Source organism: Coregonus lavaretus (genome assembly GCF_964263955.1).
Source record: "Coregonus lavaretus genome assembly, contig: HAP1_SCAFFOLD_418, whole genome shotgun sequence".
Classification (NCBI taxonomy): Eukaryota; Metazoa; Chordata; class Actinopteri; order Salmoniformes; family Salmonidae; genus Coregonus; species Coregonus lavaretus.
In genome coordinates this window covers 282901-304466 of record NW_028165663.1, presented here as the reverse complement: position 1 = coordinate 304466, position 21566 = coordinate 282901, and the positions used below count along the sequence as shown (strand labels likewise).

At 46.5% G+C, this 21566-nt stretch overlaps 1 protein-coding gene across 2 annotated transcripts; it reads left to right on the top strand.

Moving 5' to 3' along the window:
* The first annotated feature begins 336 nt into the window (after nucleotides 1–336).
* Nucleotides 337–21043, top strand: LOC311115629 (inner centromere protein A-like). 2 transcript variants are annotated; one of them, XM_084190787.1, is made up of 18 exons: nucleotides 441–526; nucleotides 1153–1301; nucleotides 4570–4677; nucleotides 10471–11147; nucleotides 11607–11658; nucleotides 12673–12736; nucleotides 12980–13127; nucleotides 13453–13574; nucleotides 13846–13983; nucleotides 14215–14232; nucleotides 14854–15084; nucleotides 15359–15481; nucleotides 15754–15911; nucleotides 16344–16440; nucleotides 16702–16941; nucleotides 17666–17728; nucleotides 18053–18206; nucleotides 20646–21043. In XM_084190787.1, exons 1-18 carry the CDS (start codon nucleotides 524–526, stop codon nucleotides 20828–20830), a joined length of 2730 nt encoding a protein of 909 aa, XP_084046913.1. In that variant the 5' UTR covers nucleotides 441–523; the 3' UTR covers nucleotides 20831–21043. The 2 variants fall into 2 exon arrangements, with proteins under 2 accessions (XP_084046914.1, XP_084046913.1); XM_084190788.1 differs by lacking the exon at nucleotides 14215–14232 and having other exon boundaries at nucleotides 337–526.
* Nucleotides 21044–21566: the final 523 nt, after the last annotated feature.

Below are 21566 nucleotides of genomic sequence, written 5' to 3'. Positions count from 1 at the left end.
GAAATTATGTAATAAAAATAAAACATATAAAGCACATAAAGGCTTCATAATTCATAAAGGTCATGTTAACTGACTGCTATTACATCTTAGAACAAAATGTATAAAATCTCCTAAACCTGTGTTAACCTTATTTATGACATTAACGCTTAATAGCGCTATCATGGGACAAAGAAATCCTCTCCTACGATTGGACGGTTTGAATCATGAATAGAATCGGGTGTACCGCCCCCGACACTTCCTCTTAAAAAATTTGATTGGTTAGTGGGTGGAGCATATTTTGACACGTCATTACAAACCATTCCCCGATTTGCTTAGACGGTTTCGAACGATTTAAACGGTTTTCAGCGGGTGTTGAAGTAAAGTCGGGACTAACGTTACGTTGTTGTGGTTGTGCAGAGAAAGATAATGGCGGATTTGACTATTTAATGCTTTTATGAAGATTTTTGAATTCACCTGCAATATAGAGTGAACTGCTATTGAAGCGAAAAATATATTTTTTTTTTCTCGAAACCGGAGGAGTTTTATGGTATGTACGTTTTATTTGCCTATCGTTAGCTAGCCATCTTTCACGGTGACTTTTAAAATCTCAACAACAACTCGCTAGTTTGCTAAGACAACACTGGCTATCTTGTTTCTTCAACATTATCTGATTTACTTTGCAGGATATATATTTGACTAGCTGCTAACTAAGTTGTCCTGGAGACTAGTTACGTTAAGTAGTTAGCTAATGTAGCTAGTTAAGATCCACGACCATAGTCGAGTCCACTTGAGTTTGCGGAAATGCGCGGGTTAGCTCGAAAATTCAAAAATGGTAGCTAGTTAGCTAACTAGTTAGCCATTTTGTTACTGCAAGCAAAGTGTCAATGAACATTTTGTTAAATGTTATGTTTTTGTTTTGTAGGTAATGTTTGAGTTATTTTCTGGAATGGTTGTCGTGTCACTTCGTTTTTTCCCCCCTGCATGTGTCTCTGTGTCAGATGTCTCGACTTGTACAAAATGTTAACGTTTTGATGAAGTTTTTTGGCCTTCCTAGTTAAAGTTAAAATGTAACTGCTTGCCAATTTAGTTAGAGCGTTCAAGAGTTTTGTGGGAGGTTTCACCATCCTATCAAACGTTTGAAAACTCTTGATTCTTTCCTCTTATTTTCCCCAGGTCGCAACCATGACCTCTGTACTGTCCTCCACGCATACCCTGATGCAGATGTTCAATGGGAGGATTCAGGAGTTCGCCAACGAAATAGAGAATGTCCACATGGTGTGGCTCGAGGAGATCCAGCAGGAAGCCAACCGCATGTTCTCAAGGTGGGAGGACTGAAGTGTACAGGAAAAAGATACCATTGTCATAAACTTGCTTTCCATCCAATTGGCGACAGATTTATCCAAATATTCTGAAATGTGCATTAAAAACAAAGTGCAACTTTTCCCACCAGATCCCATCAAATTGACTTGTTGCGGATAAAAGGATATGTGTGGCAAGGTAGTGCACATAAAAATTTACTTTTGCGGTTTAAATTCCCATTTACCGAATAAAACAATGTTTTTAAATTGGTTTCAGTCTTGTTTTCAACTCTACTGATGGTCTTGTCACTAAAAATGTTGTTATATAGCTAACGTGCGCTCTAGCCAACGCCCTGCAGGTATAGCCTTCATGAGATTATTATGGGCAAAATATTATTTTGTTTTGTCGATGTTTGCAAAGTTTACCCACAAATTAGCTGTTTCCATCAGGCCTGTCATGGCATTTTTTTAATTTATTTTTTACCCAACACACTTTGCTCCCTTAAGGTTGGACGGAAACCTGGTTAGTGACACGTGAAGTTATTTGTTCTCTGAATCACCTGAAAGTTTCATCTGTAATTTTAGCTTCAGATTGCTACACCAGATAATGTAATAATAATAATATGCCATTTAGCAGACGCTTTTATCCAAAGCGACTTACAGTCATGTGCGTATACATTTTTACATATGGGTGGTCCCGGGGATTGAACCCACTACCCTGGCGTTACAAGCGCTGCGCTCTACCAATTGAGCTACAGAGGACCACATTTAACCAAATAATTTTGGTATCCTTTACTGGGAGTTACAGGTTAGGCAGTGTTTGTGTAGCACAGATACGTTTTTACCAACCGTAACTTTCCGATTGTAAAAAAAAAAAAATATTCGTTCTCGATCTGGCCAAACCCGTGTCTTCTTAAATGGCTGTCCAGTTGCAGCGGGCGCGTTTTTGAATTTAGAAAATGCTGTTCTTAATAGACTTCTCCACAACCAGTCAAATTTCTTCCACACATCTGACTTTCCCCTTTACCTCCTGAGCAACCAGTAAACATTCCCCCGTTTCGAGTTTGTCACATCCTCCGCAGCCTTTTTGCTATCAAGTGTTATGGTGTTGGAGTTCGTTATAACCAATTTATTGATGTGATTTATGATATGCTATAGGTCAGGCCCTTTTGGTCACGGGCATGCGATGCTTACATGTCACCTAAAGAGAGCGAGGGTTGAGGGCGTAGAATGTTTTTCCTAAACAAATAAAGGATTTCGGTAACAGAACTTTTCAGTCAGAAATGGCTGTAGTTATGTTGCAGCTTCAGCGACACGGACAGAGCGATGAACACTGTTGATGTTCTGTGGTGGTCACTGCAGCAGGGAGGAGAGGGAGACAACAGGTGCTAGTCACAGTCACTGTTCTGTGGTGGTCGCTGCAGCAGGGAGGAGGGAGACAACAGGTGCTAGTCACAGTCACTGTTCTGTGGTGGTCACTGCAGCAGGGAGGAGGGAGACAACAGGTGCTAGTCACAGTCACTGTTCTGTGGTGGTCACTGCAGCAGGGAGGAGGGAGACAACAGGTGCTAGTCACAGTCACTGTTCTGTGGTGGTCACTGCAGCAGGGAGGAGGGAGACAACAGGTGCTAGTCACAGGCCCGGTACAATCAAATCAATTGCGGTCAGACTCCTAGTCATTTGTGTGTCTTAATTATTTTATCAAACAGTGCGCTTAAAGCATTTGTTTTATTTTTTGAATATTTGTATTATTTTTAAAAAATTTAATATTGTGTATATATATATATTTTTTTTTAGTCATTTAGCAGACGCTCTTATCCAGAGCGACTTACAGTTAGTGAATACATTTTTTTTTTTATACTGCCCCCCCTGGGAATCGAACCCACAACCCTGGCGTTGCAAACGCCATGCTCTATCAACTGAGCTACATCCCTGCCGGCCATTCCCTCCCCTACCCTGGACGACGCTTGGCCAATTGTGCGCCGCCCATGAGTCTCCCGGTCGCGGCCGGCTGCGACAGAGCCTGGATTCGAACCAGGATCTCTAGTGGCACAGTTAGCACTGCGATGCAGTGCCTTAGACCAAGCATCAGACAAGCTCGGTGCGAATAGTTAATTTGATTAAAACACCTATGGTGTGTATATAGTGTATATATGGAAAAGTATACGTGAAAACAATTGGGCTCGCCAAGCCTTTTTTTGGTATATATTTGTTATATTTTTTGCCCCTTTTTCTCCCCTATTTCGTGATATCCAATTGGTGGTTAGTCTTGTCACCTTGATACACTGCTCGCTTAACCCGGAAGCCAGCCGCACCAATGTGTCGGAGGAAACCCTGTACGGCTGGCGACCGTGTCAGCGTGCATGCGCCAGGCTGCCACAAGGAGTCGCTAGAGTGCGACGGGGCAAGGACATCCCAGCCGGCCAAAGCCCTCCCCTAACCCGGACGACGATTGTGCGCCGCCACCTCATGGGTCTCCCGGTCGCGGCTGTCTGCGTCACAGCCCGGGATCGAACACTGGTCTGTAGTGCCTCCTCTAGCACTGCGATGCAGCGCCTTGTCGGGGACAGCCCTACGCTGAACAGTACCTAACCTGTAACTCCCAGTAATCAAATCACATTGTCTAGTGTAACAATCTGTAGCTACTGTAATTTGTAATTCTGTAAAGTAATGACGGCCAGAAGGAAGGATTCATCCTGCAACAGTTGACCTTTCTCTTCAGAGCCGTATATCCTCTGAGGATACCAAACATTAGGAACACCTTCCAAATATTGAGTTTCACCCCCCCCCCCCCCTTTTGCCCTCAGAACAACCTCAATTCGTCGCGGCATGGGACTCTACAAGGTGTCGAAAGCGTTCCACAGGGATGCTGGCCAATGGTTGACTCCAATGCTTTCCACAGTTGTGTCAAGTTGGCTGGAAACTGTTGAGTGTGGAAAAACCCAGCAGCGTTGCAGTTCTTGACACAAACCGGTGCGCCTGGCACCTACTACCATACCCCGTTCAAAGGCACTTAAATATTTTGTCTTGCCCATTCACCCTCTGAATGGCGCACACACACACAATTCAAGGCTTTAAAAAATATTTCTTAAACCTGTCTCCTCCCCTTCATCTACACTGATTGATGTGGATTTAACAAGTGACATCAATAAGGGATCATAGCTTTCACCTGGATTCACCTGGTCAGTCTGTCATGGAAAGAGCAGGTGTTCTTAATGTTTTGTATATTCAGGTTTATTTTCTCTCTCCCCAGAGCCATTCATATTCACAATACTTTTCCTTCCTATCTCAGTGACTTCAGTGCGGAGCCAGAACTGATGCCAAAGACTCCATCACAGAAGAAGAGCAACCGTAGGAAGCGTCTGTCCGTGGGTCAAAATGAAAATCGCATCAAGAGACGGTAGGTTATTCTGTTAATTTGCCATGAGACATATTAGTACAACCGCTCCTGTCTTTCATGCACTACCGTGGGTTTGTATCTTCGTGAAAACCAATGAGGAAATGGGAGAGACGGGACTTGCAGCGCGTCAAGCGTTTCAAATAGAACCAAGTTCTATTTTAGCGTTTGGCGACACAGACACTTTTTTACGCCCGCAAGCAATGTGGATGAAATGATTCAATAACATGCTTGTGTACATTTATTTTGCACCGCTCGTGCACGCAGCGTGACCGGTCTAGTTAAGGTGTTTGATCTCCTCTAACGTCTTCTATAATGCTATCTCCTTTCTAACGTCTACTATAATGCTATCTCCTTTCTAACGTCTACTATAATGCTATCTCCTCTCTAATGTCTACTATAATGCTATCTCCTCTCTAACGTCTACTATAATGCTATCACCTCTCTAACGTCTACTATAATGCTATCTCCTCTCTGACGTCTACTATAATGCTATCTCCTCTCTGACGTCTACTATAATGCTATCTCCTCTCTGACGTCTACTATAATGCTATCACCTCTCTAACGTCTACTATAATGCTATCTCCTCTCTGACGTCTACTATAATGCTATCTCCTCTCTGACGTCTACTATAATGCTATCTCCTCTCTGATGTCTACTATAATGCTATCTCCTCTCTGATGTCTACTATAATGCTATCTCCTCTCTGACGTCTACTATAATGCTATCTCCTCTCTGACGTCTACTATAATGCTATCTCCTCTCTGAAGTCTACTATAATGCTATCTCCTCTCTAACGTCTACTATAATGCTATCTCCTCTCTAACGTCTACTATAATGCTATCTCCTCTACATTTACATTTACATTTTAGTCATTTAGCAGACGCTCTTAACCAGAGCGACTTACAGGAGCAATTAGGGTTAAGTGCCTTGCTCAAGGGCACATTAACGTCATTTAGCAGACGCTCTTAGCCAGAGCGACTCACAAATTGGTGCGTTCACCCTATAGCCAGTGGGATAACCACTTTACAATTTGGGGGGGGGGGGGGGGGTTAGAAGGAATACTTTAGCCTATCCCAGGTATTCCTTAAAGAGGTGGGGTTTCAAATGTCTCCGGAAGGTGGTGAGTGACTCCGCTGTCCTGGCGTCGTGAGGGAGCTTGTTCCACCATTGGGGTGCCAGAGCAGCGAACAGTTTTGACTGGGCTGAGGGGGAGCTGTGCTTCCGCAGAGGAAGGGGAGCCAGCAGGCCAGAGGTGGATGAACGCAATGTCCTCGTTTGGGTGTAGGGACTGATCAGAGCCTGAAGGTACAGGGGTGCCGTTCCCCTCACTGCTCCAAAGGCAAGCACCATGGTCTTGTAGCGGATGCGAGCTTCAATTGGAAGCCAGTGGAGTGTGCGGAGGAGGGGGGTGACGTGAGAGAACTTGGGAAGGTTGAACACCAGACGGGCTGCGGCATTCTGGATGAGTTGTAGGGGTTTAATGGCACAGGCAGGGAGCCCAGCCAACAGCGAGTTGCAGTAGTCCAGACGGGAGATGACAAGTGCCTGGACCAGGACCTGCGCCGCTTCCTGTGTAAGGCAGGGTCGCACTCTCCGAATGTTGTAGAGCATGAACCTGCAGGAGCGGGTCACCGCCTTGATGTTGGCGGAGAACGACAGGGTGTTGTCCAGGGTCACGCCTAGGCTCTTCGCACTCTGGGAGGAGGACACAGCGGAGTTGTCTACCGTGATGGCGAGATCATGGAACGGGCAGTCCTTCCCGGGGAGGAAGAGCAGCTCCGTCTTGCCAGGGTTCAGCTTGAGGTGGTGATCCGTCATCCATACTGATATGTCTGCCAGACATGCAGAGATGCGATTCGCCACCTGGTGATCAGAAGGGGGAAAGGAGAAGATTAGTTGTGTATCGTCAGCGTAGCAATGATAGGAAAGGCCATGTGAGGATATGACAGAGCCAAGTGACTTGGTGTATAGGGAGAAAAGGAGAGGGCCCAAAACCGATCCCTGGGGGACACCAGTGGTGAGAGCACGTGGTGCGGAGACAGCTTCCCGCCACGCCACTTGGTAGGAGCGACCGGTCAGGTAGGACGCAATCCAGGAGTGAGCCGCGCCGGAGATGCCCATTTCGGAGAGGGTGGAGAGGAGGATCTGATGGTTCACAGTATCAAAGGCAGCAGACAGATCTAGAAGGACAAGAGCAGAGGAGAGAGAGTTAGCTTTAGCAGTGCGGAGAGTCTCTGTGACACAGAGAAGAGCAGTCTCAGTTGAATGACCAGTCCTGAAACCTGATTGGTTTGGATCAAGAAGGTCATTCTGAGAGAGATAGCAAGAGAGTTGGCTAAAGACGGCACGCTCAATAGTTTTGGAAAGAAAAGAAAGAAGGGATACTGGTCTGTAGTTGTTGACATCAGTGGGGTCGAGTGTTGGTTTTTTGAGAAGGGGAGTAACTCTCGCTCTCTTGAAGACGGAAGGGACATGGCCAGCGGTCAAGGATGAGTTGATCAGCGAGGTGAGGTAGGGGAGAAGGTCACCGGAGATGGTCTGGAGAAGGGAGGAGGGGATGGGGTCAAGCGGGCAGGTTGTTGGGCGGCCTGCAGTCACAAGTCGCAGGATCTTATCTGGAGAGAGAGGGGAGAAAGAAGTCAAAGCATAGGGTAGGGCAGTGTGAGCAGGACCAGCAGTGTCATTAGGCTTAACAAACAAGGATCGGATGTCGTCAACCTTCTTTTCAAAGTGGTTGACGAAGTCATCCACAGAGAGAGAGGAGGGGGGGAGGGGGGGAGGGGGATTCAGGAGGGAGGAAAATGTGGCAAAGAGCTTCCTAGGGTTAGAGGCAGATGCTTGGAATTTAGAGTGGTAGAAGGTGGCCTTAGCAGCAGAAACAGATGAAGAAAATGTAGAGAGGAGGGAGTGAAAAGATGCCAGGTCGGCAGGGAATTTAGTTTTCTTCCATTTCCGCTCCGCTGCCCGGAGCTCTGTTCTGTGAGCTCGCAATGAGTCATCAAGCCACGGAGCTGGAGGGGAGGACTGAGCCGGCCGTGAGGATAGGGGACACAGAGAGTCAAAGGATGCAGAAAGGGAGGAGAGGAGGGTTGAGGAGGCAGAATCAGGAGATTGGAGGGAGAAGGATTGAGCAGAGGGAAGAGATGATAGGATGGAAGAGGAGAGAGTAGTGGGAGAGAGAGAGCGAAGGTTGCGGCGGCGCATTACCATCTGTGTAGGGGCAGAGTGAGTAGTGTGGGAGGAGAGTGAGAGAGAAAAGGAAACAAAGTAGTGGTCGGAGACTTGGAGGGGAGTTGCAGTGAGATTAGTAGAGGAGCAGCATCTAGTGAAGATGAGGTCAAGCGTATTGCCTGCCTTGTGAGTAGGGGGGGACGGTGAGAGGGTGAGGTCAAAAGAGGAGAGGAGTGGAAAGAAGGAGGCAGAGAGAAATGAGTCAAATGTGGACATAGGGAGGTTGAAATCCCCCAAAACTGTGAGGGGTGAGCCATCCTCAGGGAAGGAACTTATCAAGGCGTCAAGCTCATTGATGAACTCTCCAAGGGAACCTGGAGGGCGATAGATGACAAGGATATTAAGCTTAAATGGGCTAGTGACTGTGACAGCATGGAATTCAAATGAGGAGATAGACAGATGGGTTAGGGGAAAAATTGAGAATGTCCACTTGGGAGAGATGAGGATTCCTGTACCACCACCCCTCTGACCAGATGCTCTCGGGGTATGCGAGAACACATGGTCAGACGAGGAGAGAGCAGTAGGAGTAGCGGTGTTTTCAGTGGTGATCCATGTTTCCGTCAGCGCCAGGAAGTCGAGGGACTGGAGGTTGGCATAGGCTGGGATGAAGTCAGCTTTGTTGGCAGCAGAACGGCAGTTCCAGAGGCTGCCTGCGACCTGGAACTCCACGTGGGTGGTGCGTGCAGGGACCACCAAATTGGAGAGGCAGCAGCCACGCGGTGTGGTGCGTTTGTGTAGCCTGTGCAGAGAGGAGAGAACAGGGATAGGCAGAGGCATAGTTGACAGGCTGTAGCAAATGGCTACAAAAATGCAGAGGAGATCGGAATGAAATGGGCTAAGCATCTGGGAGTGGAGAGAGCAGGGCCTCCCTCACCAAATCTTCTAGCTCGGAAACTAAAATTGTTTCACTGAACCACCCGAACAAAAACTCTCCCAACTTCCGCCTTTGGAAATCAGAATTGTTGTGAACCACAGCGGTTCAATGTTTAAAGGAATAGACTCAACCCACTTTGTTCAGCTAGCTAACTATGACACCATAGCCAACTAGCAGACTAGCATCCAATAACAATAACACACCGTTTAGCGCCAACACTTGGTCACAACAAACCACCAATATTGTGATATCACACTAAACAGATCATTCGTGTCTGTGTCAAGTTCCTTATATGACGCAGCAATGATTAGACGTTGGCTAGCTAGGACAAGTAAATTGTGGTTAGCTACTACAGTACAGCCAAATGGTCATGTTGGGTAGCTAGCAATGGCCACTGTGTCGACTCTGTTTGAAGAACGGCTAGCTAGCTAGCTTCGTGCTACAGCTGGCACGGCCGAGGACACTGCCAAGACACAGTAACTACCCACAACAACCCACGAAGCCTAGCTATGACGCCGTAGCCAACCTGCAAGCTAGCATCCATTAACACACAACTTAGCATCAACACCTGGCCACAACAAACTGCCAAGAGTGTGTCAGCACACCAAACAGACAATTCAAGTCCGTGTCGAGTTCCCTTCACAACGCAGCAAAAAAAAAATAATAATAATAATAATAATAATAATAATAATTAAACGTTGGAACCAGCTCTCCAGCGTTGCTAATCGTTACCAATAGCTACCCGCTAGCTAGCTAGCCTCGTGCCTCGATACTAGTCCACAATTACCTATGGAAAGCTACTACAACCACAATACTAACCTACAATAAATTCAATACCTAACTACAGCTAGCTACCTACCTACGATCTAATACATGGTTAAGCAAAAGTTAAACGTTGGGTAGGAGTACATTACCGTTGGAACCAGCTCTCCAGCGTTGCTAATCGTTACCAATAGCTACCCGCTAGCTAGCTAGCCTCATGCCTCGAAACTAACCCACAAATTACCCACGGAAAGCTACAATAACAACAATAATACTAACCTACAATAAATACAATACCTAACTACAGCTAACTACCTACCTACGATCTAATACATGGTTAAGCTTTACTCAACACTACATGTAGCTTACCCCTACTTACCTACTTACCTACTTACTACCTACTAACGTCTACTATATTACCCCTACTTACCTACTTACCTACTTACTACCTACTAACGTCTACTATAATGCTATCTCCTCTGTAACGTCTACTATAATGCTAACTCCTCTGTAACGTCTACTATAATGCTATCTCCTCTCTAACGTCTACTATAATGCTATCTCCTCTCTAACGTCTACTATAATGCTATCTCCTCTCTAACGTCTACTCTAATGCTATCTCCTCTCTAATGTCTACTATAATGCTATCTCCTCTCTAACGTCTACTCTAATGCTATCTCCTCTCTAACGTCTACTATAATGCTATCTCCTCTCTAACGTCTACTATAATGCTATCACCTCTCTAACGTCTACTATAATGCTATCTCCTCTCTAACGTCTACTCTAATGCTATCTCCTCTCTAACGTCTACTCTAATGCTATCTCCTCTCTAACGTCTACTCTAATGCTATCTCCTCTCTAACGTCTACTCTAATGCTATCTCCTCTCTAACGTCTACTATAATGCTATCTTTGTCAACCCTGCAGCTTCTCAAAGGGAAAGCGCAGCAACCTGCGTCGCTCCTCTGTGTCCACCTCCCTGAACCTGATAGCAGAGGATGTTGGAGGATCTCCGGTCACAGTGGAAGAGATAGTCAAGCCCCCTCGTACCCGCAGAGCCAAACAGACTACCCAGCCTGAGGCGGTACCACCCGTATTCAGCACCCGCAAAGGAGCTTCTCAGGCCTCCTCCTTTCAGCTGGAGCAGGAGCCAGAGGAGACGCAGCATGAGGCTTCAGCCGAACAAATCCAGGAGGAGAGGATGCAGCCAGAGGAGGCTGAGAGGGAGAGAGGGGAGTCCAGCTCAGACACCTCCCAGCCCCCCTGTCTCACACCCCCTCCTCCTCCTCTCACCCAGAGTCACATAGCTAAAGCCATAGTCAAGATCTCAGCCTCAGAGCGGCGTTCTGCGGAGCTTCAGATGAACCCCAACCCAGAGCACTCTCCAGGCCGCACCGCCACCAAGATAGCCATCGCTGCCGGCACCACGCCCCCGGGCCCCAGGCGGAGCTCCGTGAGACACTCCCTGACCGTGCGGCGCTCCCTGGCAGGGCTGAGACACAGCATGACCCAGGAGTCTGTCCGCAGAGCCTCCAGGAGATCCTTCCTGAAGAAGAAGGCTCGTATGGGTAGCTCCACCTGCAGCAGTAACGTCAGCGGGCCTGGTGAGTGATGGGATGTGACCTGGCATTTTGCCGTTACTCCTTGAATGGAGTTTACGTGATGTGAGCAGTGGCGGCTGCGGAGGGGAGGACGGCTCATAATAATTCCTGGAATGGAGTCAATGGAGTGGAGTCAATGGAGTGGTATCCACCACATGGAAACCACGTCTTTTGATGTTTGACTCCATTCCATTGACTCCATTCCAGGAATTATTATGAGCCGTCCTCCCCTCAGCAGCCTCCTGTGGATGTGAGCAATATGGTTTGGCGTTTAGCCAAGAATTATTTCATATAAGTCCGATTACTCATTTACTGCTATGCTACATAACTTAGTAAGAGTTGAGCATGCCTTTTTTTTTTGTTGGTGCAATTTATTTCTCCATATCACGCCCTGACAATGTTAACGATATATACTGTGCTATTGACTGATAGTGTTGCCTTGTGTCTGTCTGTCTGCTGTAGAAGACGTGTGCATGGAAACTGATGGACATGAGGTCGAGGTGCAGACGGATGGGTGAGCGATGGCATTATTAGGCCTACCTTTTTAATCAAACGTTGTCTTGTTCTGAATGTATAAACACGTCTGTTGTAATTGGTATGCGAATCATGTAGGCTTGGGCGGTATTCAGTATACCGGGGTATTTCGAAATAGCCATGGGATGGTTTTTCAATACCGTTGAAACTTTCTTTGAAGTTATTTTTTTTAAATAAATGTGAGTATTTGTAGCTACTTTTTAAGTAAATACCTTCAGTCAACGTGTGCAATATGTTAGGAGATTAAAAAAAGATTGCGTTCTTCATTTCACCTGTCACATTTATTTTTCATTATGAAGCTTACCGGTAGTTGTGCAGCCAGGTTATCTAGTTACAGTTTGGAATTCACAACTAAATGTTTGCCAGCTAGATATCAGATAACCGTTAAGTTAACTGTCTAAAATGTGACAAATGCTCTGCAGTTGTGCGCATGGGTTTGCTAATTAGCTATCTAGCTGTTGTTAGCTTCTTCCAAAATCAAGTTTCGCTTAGTAACAGCGATCCTGGGTCAAGAGCCTTGCTGTCTAATATTTGTTTTGTGTGTGCAGCAAAACTGTTTTGCATTTGAGTTACTTATATAACTTTGAGTTTGTCCTGCAAATACTTTAGGTCAGAGACTATAAAATGTTCGCAATGTGCTCATTAGCAGTTAGTTAGTGTTCTCTACGGGATATTACATGTTCTTGTAAGGATTGCTAACCTTCGGATTAAAATAGCGCCCCTTGAGTTCAGTGCCGGTATTACCGAATATCCCAGTATGGCACAAGGTATGACAATCTGGATACCGCCCAAGCCTACACCAAGGGTGTATTCACTAGGAACCAAACGGAACCAAACCAAGGGGGAACCTACCTGGATTTGTTCAATAGAACACTTGTTTTCGTTGCCAACAACAACAACAAAAAAATCTATTGTGAAACGTTTTGCAACAGTGTGCGACCTAATGAATACACCCTAGGTTATTATGCATCTGAAACGTTGTTGTGTATGGCAGGGTATTGTCAGAGGAGCCTGCTGAGACTGAGACTGACAGCCCAGCTCCTGAGACTTCTCCTGGGGTAGGAAACATCTGCATTGTACCTGGATGATACATTTATCTAAAATATACATTCATATCAGGTTTGGGGTCAATTCCAATTCAGGATGTTCCTCATTTACGTCCTGAATTGAAATGGAATTGACCCCAACCCTGACTAATACTTGATGTCAAGCTTTATTATTCTGTATGTTCCTTATGTAAATATATTGATGGATCATAGTGAAATGATTGTCTAAACTCATCTTTATGTTAATTTGAGCAGGATAACATGGTCCAGAACCACCCAGGGGCTCTCAGTGTTGAGGAGGTTCGTCGATTCACCCGCTCCATGGCTCAGACCACTCCCACCATGCCACCATCAGCCTCGATCATCAGCAAGGCCAAGACTGGCACACCAGACTCCGGATCAGGTACAGACCATCATTACCACACTCTCTCACACACACTCATCAGCCAGGCCAAGACTGGCACACCAGACTCCGGATCAGGTACAGACCATCATTACCACACACACTCATCAGCAAAGGCCAAGACTGGCACACATACCGAAGCTGCGTCATACCGAAGCTGAATCATACCGCATACCGAAGCTGAATCATACCGCATACCGAAGCTGCGTCATACCACATACATACATAAAAATCTCTCCCTGTCTTCTGAATCATGCTTGTAACGTCAGTAGGTTACAGCTATGCTTCAGAGAGAGAGGGGCATTAACATGCTTGTGTTCCCTAGGTGGTAGTGGTACGAAGCCACCGTCAAGTCTGGGTCCTCGTCTCAGTGCCAAGCGCAGAGCGGCCGCAGATGATTTCCAGAGCCCCAGGAAGAAGCCCTCACCCCCCGTGAAGAGCCAGAGTGTAAGAACCAAAGACATCAGACGGTCTCTTCATATCACGCTTGTCTTCAGAACAAGTAGCTGTGGTGAAAATGTATTGTATTGTCTGGCACAGAACAGTTCTTCCAAAACTGTGAATATATTAAGTGTGGGCCTTATCACTGTAAAGTTATTATTTTTTTTTAAATTTTCATTGTATGTTTTACGTTCTGAAGCGCTGTTAAGTGTATTTTCTGAAGCGTTGTAAAGTTTGCTTCCCGTGAATAGACCCTAATGTTAGTTGTATACTGCAGGTGAGGCCCAACATGAGGTCATTCCTCCACACGGTCCAGAAGAACCAGATGCTGATGATGACCCCCAGCTCTCTGGGTCGCAACACGGTCATGAAGTCCTTCATCAAACACACCACGCCAGGCAGAGCAGACTTCAAGGTTAGTCTACAGATCACTACTAATTTCCTGAATAATTCCTGCCTTCATGACATTATCCTCCATTCATATCAAGAAAATAGGCCTATCCCCAATCCCACATGTTGTCGTGATCACATCATACCTGTTTTGTGATCATTTTGAGCCAAAAAACATTTAGGAAGTTTTTAAAAAACAATCACAATGTTAACCAGCCTGGTTAATTGGCTCTCTCTCTCCCTGTCCCCTCTACAGCCAAGCAGTGGTGTAGTGGTATGTATTATAGTAATATGGTGGGGGGGGTGTTTGGTCTCCTGTTACTTCACTAGTTGTGTGTTTGCTCTCTAACGGGCCACTTGTCCTCCCTGCCACACCATCTGAATTAACGTTGTTTGGTTCGTACACTCCGTTTGTCCTCCTCCCTGCCACGCCATGTGAGTAAAAAAGTTGGGTTTCCAAGAGGCACAAAGGCTGGGGTTTGATCAGACCGTGTTTGATCCGATGTATGTCGTAACATGTTTAAGGTCATCTACACACAAGGGCATTGCCGGCTCTTTGCAAGAACATACGTTCGCCCCTCGCCAAACCAAAATTTAAATGCAAGGACTTGACGTCGTATTTTATTTTTATGCTGCGAATCTGTGTGTAGGTGCCCTTGAGATGCGTTTTTTTATTTCAGAAATCACCCTTGGTGCCTTTAGTCTCATGTTAATCGTACTCCCTCTTCATGGGCTCCCTTTCCATTTCGCCTCAAATGTAACATATTACTAACACCTGATTTTCACTCAGTCTCAAAATGAGTTGCCACTAGAATGTAAAGGGAGAACGTCATGCCATGTAACCAGGGAAAGCGGATACCTTTTTTTGATCTCAGAGAGTGTATTTCTGTTCTAGGAAAGAGAACGTCTGAAACTGGAGGCCCTGAAGAAGAAGCAGGAGCAAGAAGAGGAGAGGAAGAAGAAGATGGAGGAAGAGAAGCGGAGAAAACAGGAGGAGATGAAGAGGAAGAGGGATGAACGGCTGCGGAGGGTGGTCGAGGCCCGGGTGAAGGAAGAACAGAGGGAGGAGGAGAAGAAGAAGAAGATTGAGCAGAAGATGCTCCAGATTGACGAGAAACACGACAAGGTGAGATGTTGACGAGAAACACGGCTTTACTGAAATGAAAGAGGGACGGACGACATCTGATGCAGAGGTGAAGCTACCATAAAGGGTTGTGTTCATTTGGGCACAAACCTCCTTGAAACGGAGCGAAAAGGGGAGATACTATCTGAACTTGTCCAATAGGAAACCCTTTTTCGTTTTCCCCGTGCAAACTGTTTTGCTACGGCGTGCCCTAATGAACACGATCCTGTTCTACTGTGTGTAAAGTGCTAAACTATTTTCCCCCCCTGTTTCCCAGCTGCGAGTGGAACGCATGGCAGAGGAGAAGGCCAAGAAGAAGGTGGCCAGCAAACGCCAGGAGGAGCTGGAAGTGAGGAGGAAGATGGAGGAGGACGCCAGGAGGAGGAAGATTCAACAGTCTGTAAGACAGTCCTTGTTTTGTTGAACTTTCATAATTATTACGATCATTTATTTTTTTAATAGGCAGATATTTGAGAGGGAGAGAGAATACCACCCATAGGAGCGGTGGAATCCGTACCCACTCTTGACCCATGAATGTCCAAACTGCAGCGTTCCCGCTACACCAGCCCCGGGGACAGACATTTTGTTTTCTAGTAGAACTGGGTGCCTCTTGAAGGTGCTTGTGGGTTTTTTTTTTTCTTCTAAATGTTTGTGACCCTTGTTGTGTCCCAGGAGGAGGAGGAGAAGCGTCAGCAGGAACTGCAGGCTAAGAGAAGAGCTGACGAGGAGCAGGAGAGGACTCGCAAGATGGCTGAGGCCCGGCGAGCTCTGGAGCTGAAAAAGGAACAGGAGAGAGAGCTGGAGCGGGAGAGACAAGCCTCTGCTGAGAGGTAGTTTCCTGTCAACTATTGATGAATGGAAGTGTTTTTTATTTTCTTATGGAAGACGACAGCTGTGAAACGACCGCGACAACTGCTGAAAAAAAAACGAATTAGTTTGACCTTTTAATTCTATCAAACTGGCCCTGCCATCGGTAATGTTGATGTACGAAGCTTTGGACTGTGAATTGGTTGGTTTGACAGTTTGATCATCCCCCCCCCCCCAATTGTAAAGTGGTTATCCCACTGGCTATAGGGTGAACGCACCAATTTGTGAGTCGCTCTGGCTAAGAGCGTCTGCTAAATGACGTTAATGTGCCCTTGAGCAAGGCACTTAACCCTAATTGCTCCTGTAAGTCGCTCTGGATAAGAGCGTCTGCTAAATGACTAAAATGTAAATGTAAATGTAAATGATGTGGAGACAGAAGGCTTGTCTGTTTTCAGGGAGCGGGCAGAACGGGACAAGGCTACCGCTCTTCAGAGAGAAGTGGAGAGAGCTGCCAGGGAGAAGGAGAGGAGGGAGCTGGAGGAGAGGAGGAGGGTAAGACATACCTGTCCTGTCCTGTCCTGTCAAACTGGTGTTTGGATTAACCGTTCATTTAACATGACTGTTCCTGTCTTAAGCATTGTGTAGACTTGGTTTGAAGGTACTTTTCAGATGATTTGGACATCATGTTTTAAAAGGTGTTCATATCGGGGACTGTGTACATGTACATTGACGGGTACACTTTTCGTTAGACGATGCCAACGTTAACGGTAGGTTAAAGTGCTAATGAAACCCGTTTTTATTCTGTGTCACTAGGAGGAGCAGCAGAGGCAGGCTGAGGAGGAGAGACAGAGGGAAGCTGAGAGACAGAGGGAAGCTGAGAGACAGAGGGAAGCTGAGAGACAGAGGGAAGCTGAGAGACAGAGGGAAGCTGAGAGACAGAGGGAAGCTGAGAGACAGAGGGAAGCTGAGAGACAGAGGGAAGCTGAGAGACAGAGGGAAAGGGAGGCAGCTGCTATTGCTGCTGCTAAGAGCCACCTCACTGTTGATGTTCAGGTGAGAACACTTCCTCTACTTTAAGGCCCAAACCGATTTTGACAGGTGAAATCAATCTGATAGTAGCTCCACCTTGGAGCCCTCGGATAGGATAGGTGGACGTTTCACCATATTGCTTACACCAATCAAATTCTCTCCGATCTCCACAAGTGCGTAGGGCAGAGATCATCAACTAGATTCAGCCCCGGGTGTTTTTTCTTTTTCTTGAGATGTTCGGGGGGGTGGGGGGGGGGGAACATAATTACAAATAATTTGTAGAGTGCAAATTGACCGCAAGAAGCCCAAATGGATATAATATTAGACTAAAACAGAATAATTTCAAACCTTCGTTACATTTGTATACAATCACATATATTATGCGTGGGAATACTTGGGAACAGATTTCCAAAATGTAAATCACTTGGAGCTGATTTCCTGGTGTTTCTACAGTCTTATTTCCAACAATGAACATTTGTTGTCCGTCAGTTTGGGGAACCCTGGTGTCGGACCTTCGGGGAAGATGTGGGATTGGCCCTAACATATGACTTAACAGCGAGGAGGGGGGGGGCTACTTGTGGTTATATGACGCGTCATTGTTTTGAACGTAAACGTTTGCTTTTTTCCCCCTTGGGGCTGAAGGACTTGAGGCATATGTGCTGTCAGTAATGATTTTCCTAATCTATGCAAAGTCTTGTGTGTCTCATTGGGTTATACTGATCCTGCACCTCTCCTGTTCCCTCTATAGCCCGTGTTGATGAAGACGCCTGTAGGGAAGGGAGGAGTCCTCAACGTCACTGTGGATATCGAGGTATGGACTACACTCTCGTTAGAGCCATAGTCCGTAGAGCATGGTGCTTGCAACGCCAGGATTGTGGGTTCGATTCCCAGGGGCCACCCATATTTAAAATGTAGGCGAACATAACTAAGTCGCTTTGGATAAAAGCATCTGCTAAATGGCAGCAGTCTCCCCAGTTGTAGGAGATGAGGACTCACTCTCAACATGACCATATGACTTCTACTGTTGCTGAAGCTGGGTGCAGAAATCGCACAACTCGTCAGTTAATTCTAAGAGAAGAAGAAATGATAAATGCATATGCATGTAATCCATGATTTTGTCTTCCTACCCTTGCAGCAGTCTCCCCAGTCATATGAGATCACTCCTAAGGGGGGCAACAAGCCAGTTGTTCTCAACACCAACCCTGAGGACTATGGGATGGACCAGAACAGTGATGATTCTACTGACGACGAATCCGCACCGAGGAAACCCATCCCCACATGGGCTGAGGGTATGTTTGACTTACTGACTTAGGCCTCGTAGCATCACACCTCCACACAAGGCCTCGTAGCATCACGTGATGCATAACACCTCCACACAAGGCCTCGTAGCATCACATGATGCATAACACCTCCACACAAGGCCTCGTAGCATCACATGATGCATAACACCTCCACACAAGGCCTCGTAGCATCACATCTCCACACAAGGCCTCGTAGCATCACATGATGCATCACACCTCCACACAAGGCCTCGTAGCATCACACCTCCACACAAGGCCTCGTAGCATCACGTGATGCATCACACCTCCACACAAGGCCTCGTAGCATCACACCTCCACACAAGGCCTCGTAGCATCACATGATGCATCACACCTCCACACAAGGCCTCGTAGCATCACACCTCCACACAAGGCCTCGTAGCATCACATGATGCATAACACCTCCACACAAGGCCTCGTAGCATCACATGATGCATAACACCTCCACACAAGGCCTCGTAGCATCACATGATGCATCACACCTCCACACAAGGCCTCGTAGCATCACACCTCCACACAAGGCCTCGTAGCATCACATGATGCATAACACCTCCACACAAGGCCTCGTAGCATCACACCTCCACACAAGGCCTCGTAGCATCACACCTCCACACAAGGCCTCGTAGCATCACACCTCCACACAAGGCCTCGTAGCATCACATGATGCATCACACCTCCACACAAGGCCTCGTAGCATCACATGATGCATCACACCTCCACACAAGGCCTCGTAGCATCACATGATGCATAACACCTCCACACAAGGCCTCGTAGCATCACATCTCCACACAAGGCCTCGTAGCATCACATGATGCATAACACCTCCACACAAGGCCTCGTAGCATCACACCTCCACACAAGGCCTCGTAGCATCACGTGATGCATCACACCTCCACACAAGGCCTCGTAGCATCACACCTCCACACAAGGCCTCGTAGCATCACGTGATGCATAACACCTCCACACAAGGCCTCGTAGCATCACACCTCCACACAAGGCCTCGTAGCATCACATGATGCATCACACCTCCACACAAGGCCTCGTAGCATCACATGATGCATAACACCTCCACACAAGGCCTCGTAGCATCACGTGATGCATAACACCTCCACACAAGGCCTCGTAGCATCACATGATGCATCACACCTCCACACAAGGCCTCGTAGCATCACATGATGCATAACACCTCCACACAAGGCCTCGTAGCATCACATGATGCATAACACCTCCACACAAGGCCTCGTAGCATCACACCTCCACACAAGGCCTCGTAGCATCACGTGATGCATCACACCTCCACACAAGGCCTCGTAGCATCACACCTCCACACAAGGCCTCGTAGCATCACGTGATGCATAACACCTCCACACAAGGCCTCGTAGCATCACGTGATGCATAACACCTCCACACAAGGCCTCGTAGCATCACACCTCCACACAAGGCCTCGTAGCATCACATGATGCATCACACCTCCACACAAGGCCTCGTAGCATCACATGATGCATAACACCTCCACACAAGGCCTCGTAGCATCACGTGATGCATAACACCTCCACACAAGGCCTCGTAGCATCACATGATGCATCACACCTCCACACAAGGCCTCGTAGCATCACACCTCCACACAAGGCCTCGTAGCATCACACCTCCACACAAGGCCTCGTAGCATCACATGATGCATCACACCTCCACACAAGGCCTCGTAGCATCACATGATGCATCACACCTCCACACAAGGCCTCGTAGCATCACATGATGCATAACACCTCCACACAAGGCCTCGTAGCATCACATCTCCACACAAGGCCTCGTAGCATCACATGATGCATAACACCTCCACACAAGGCCTCGTAGCATCACACCTCCACACAAGGCCTCGTAGCATCACGTGATGCATAACACCTCCACACAAGGCCTCGTAGCATCACACCTCCACACAAGGCCTCGTAGCATCACATGATGCATCACACCTCCACACAAGGCCTCGTAGCATCACACCTCCACACAAGGCCTCGTAGCATCACATGATGCATCACACCTCCACACAAGGCCTCGTAGCATCACATCTCCACACAAGGCCTCGTAGCATCACATGATGCATAACACCTCCACACAAGGCCTCCTTTATGCCTTCTTACTGTGCTCTTAAAGGGATAGTTTGAGAGTTTGGCAATCAAGCCCTTTTTTTTTTTTCTACATACCCAGAGTTAGATTAACTCATGGATACCATTTCTTATGTCTCTGTGCAGTTTGAAGGAAGTTGAAGATGGTTTATGGAGCTGTTGCTAACTAGCCGTTAGCGCTAACGCCTGGAGGCATGATGGCACTTTGTGCCAGCTTTTTCAACTATAAGACCCATGGCCTTACAGTCAGGATGCTAAAGTAAACCTGTGCTTCCCTCTCCTCTAGGCAACCAGCTGAAGCAGTCTATGATGAAGCAATATTTCCACCCAGCTGACGTGGACTCTCACTACGGGGAGATTGAACCGCCAAAGCTGGACCGCATCTTCTACAAGAGCAAACCTCGCTACTTCAAACGTACCAGCTCTGCTGTCTGGCACTCGCCACCAAGAATGGGAGCTCTGCCCCTTTAAACACTGGGAACTGGGATTAAAGGGGTTTTTATTTTTATTTTTCTGTTCTGTTCGTTCTTGCATGTATTATATTAAGAACCTCTAGCTGGCGGACACTTGAAGTGAATTTCAGTAAGTTTAAGGAATGTAGCTAACAATCTTTTTTAAAAATCCTTTTAAAAATAAATCTTGTATACATTTACATTTCTTCTGAATAAAATGGATAGAACATTTCCACACCTCTGAAGATGGTCATTTAAAAAAAAAAAAAAAGTTAACATGAAGGGAAATCCATTGAAAGTGTTTGACAGTCAATAATCCCAACTTGATGAGGCAGGCTGCAGCCTTCCAAGCTGTACAACCAATAAACAAAAGGACTGGGGGGGGGGGGCAAAACATGTGTCACTCACTTGTGCAGAAATAGCTGGTTGTCTCAACTAACCACATAAACGTTGTTCTAAATAGTGTAACAATCTCACATTTACAATAATATACATTTTCTGCACATATTGAAATAAGAATCAGGCAAATCTCATATGTTTACATTTTAGTTATTTAGCAGACGCTCTTATCCAGAGCGACTTACAGGAGCAATTAGGTATACAAGTAGCTTTCAGATATGAATACAGATATAATCACTGTACATTTTTGCCTTCCTGGCTCCTTTTTAGAGAGCGTTATACTGAATTGAAAAGCTGTAGATATGCATTTATTGAATAGTGATTTATATGCATTAATGAGCACTACATTCCGTTTT

What these genes read in the sequence shown, in the direction of transcription:
- LOC311115629 (XM_084190787.1), top strand. An exon ending in AGCTGGAGGAGAGGAGGAGG is followed by an intron (nt 16,441 to 16,701) that starts GTAAGACATACC and finishes CTGTGTCACTAG; the next exon opens with GAGGAGCAGCAGAGGCAGGC. An exon ending in CATCCCCACATGGGCTGAGG is followed by an intron (nt 18,207 to 20,645) that starts GTATGTTTGACT and finishes CCTCTCCTCTAG; the next exon opens with GCAACCAGCTGAAGCAGTCT.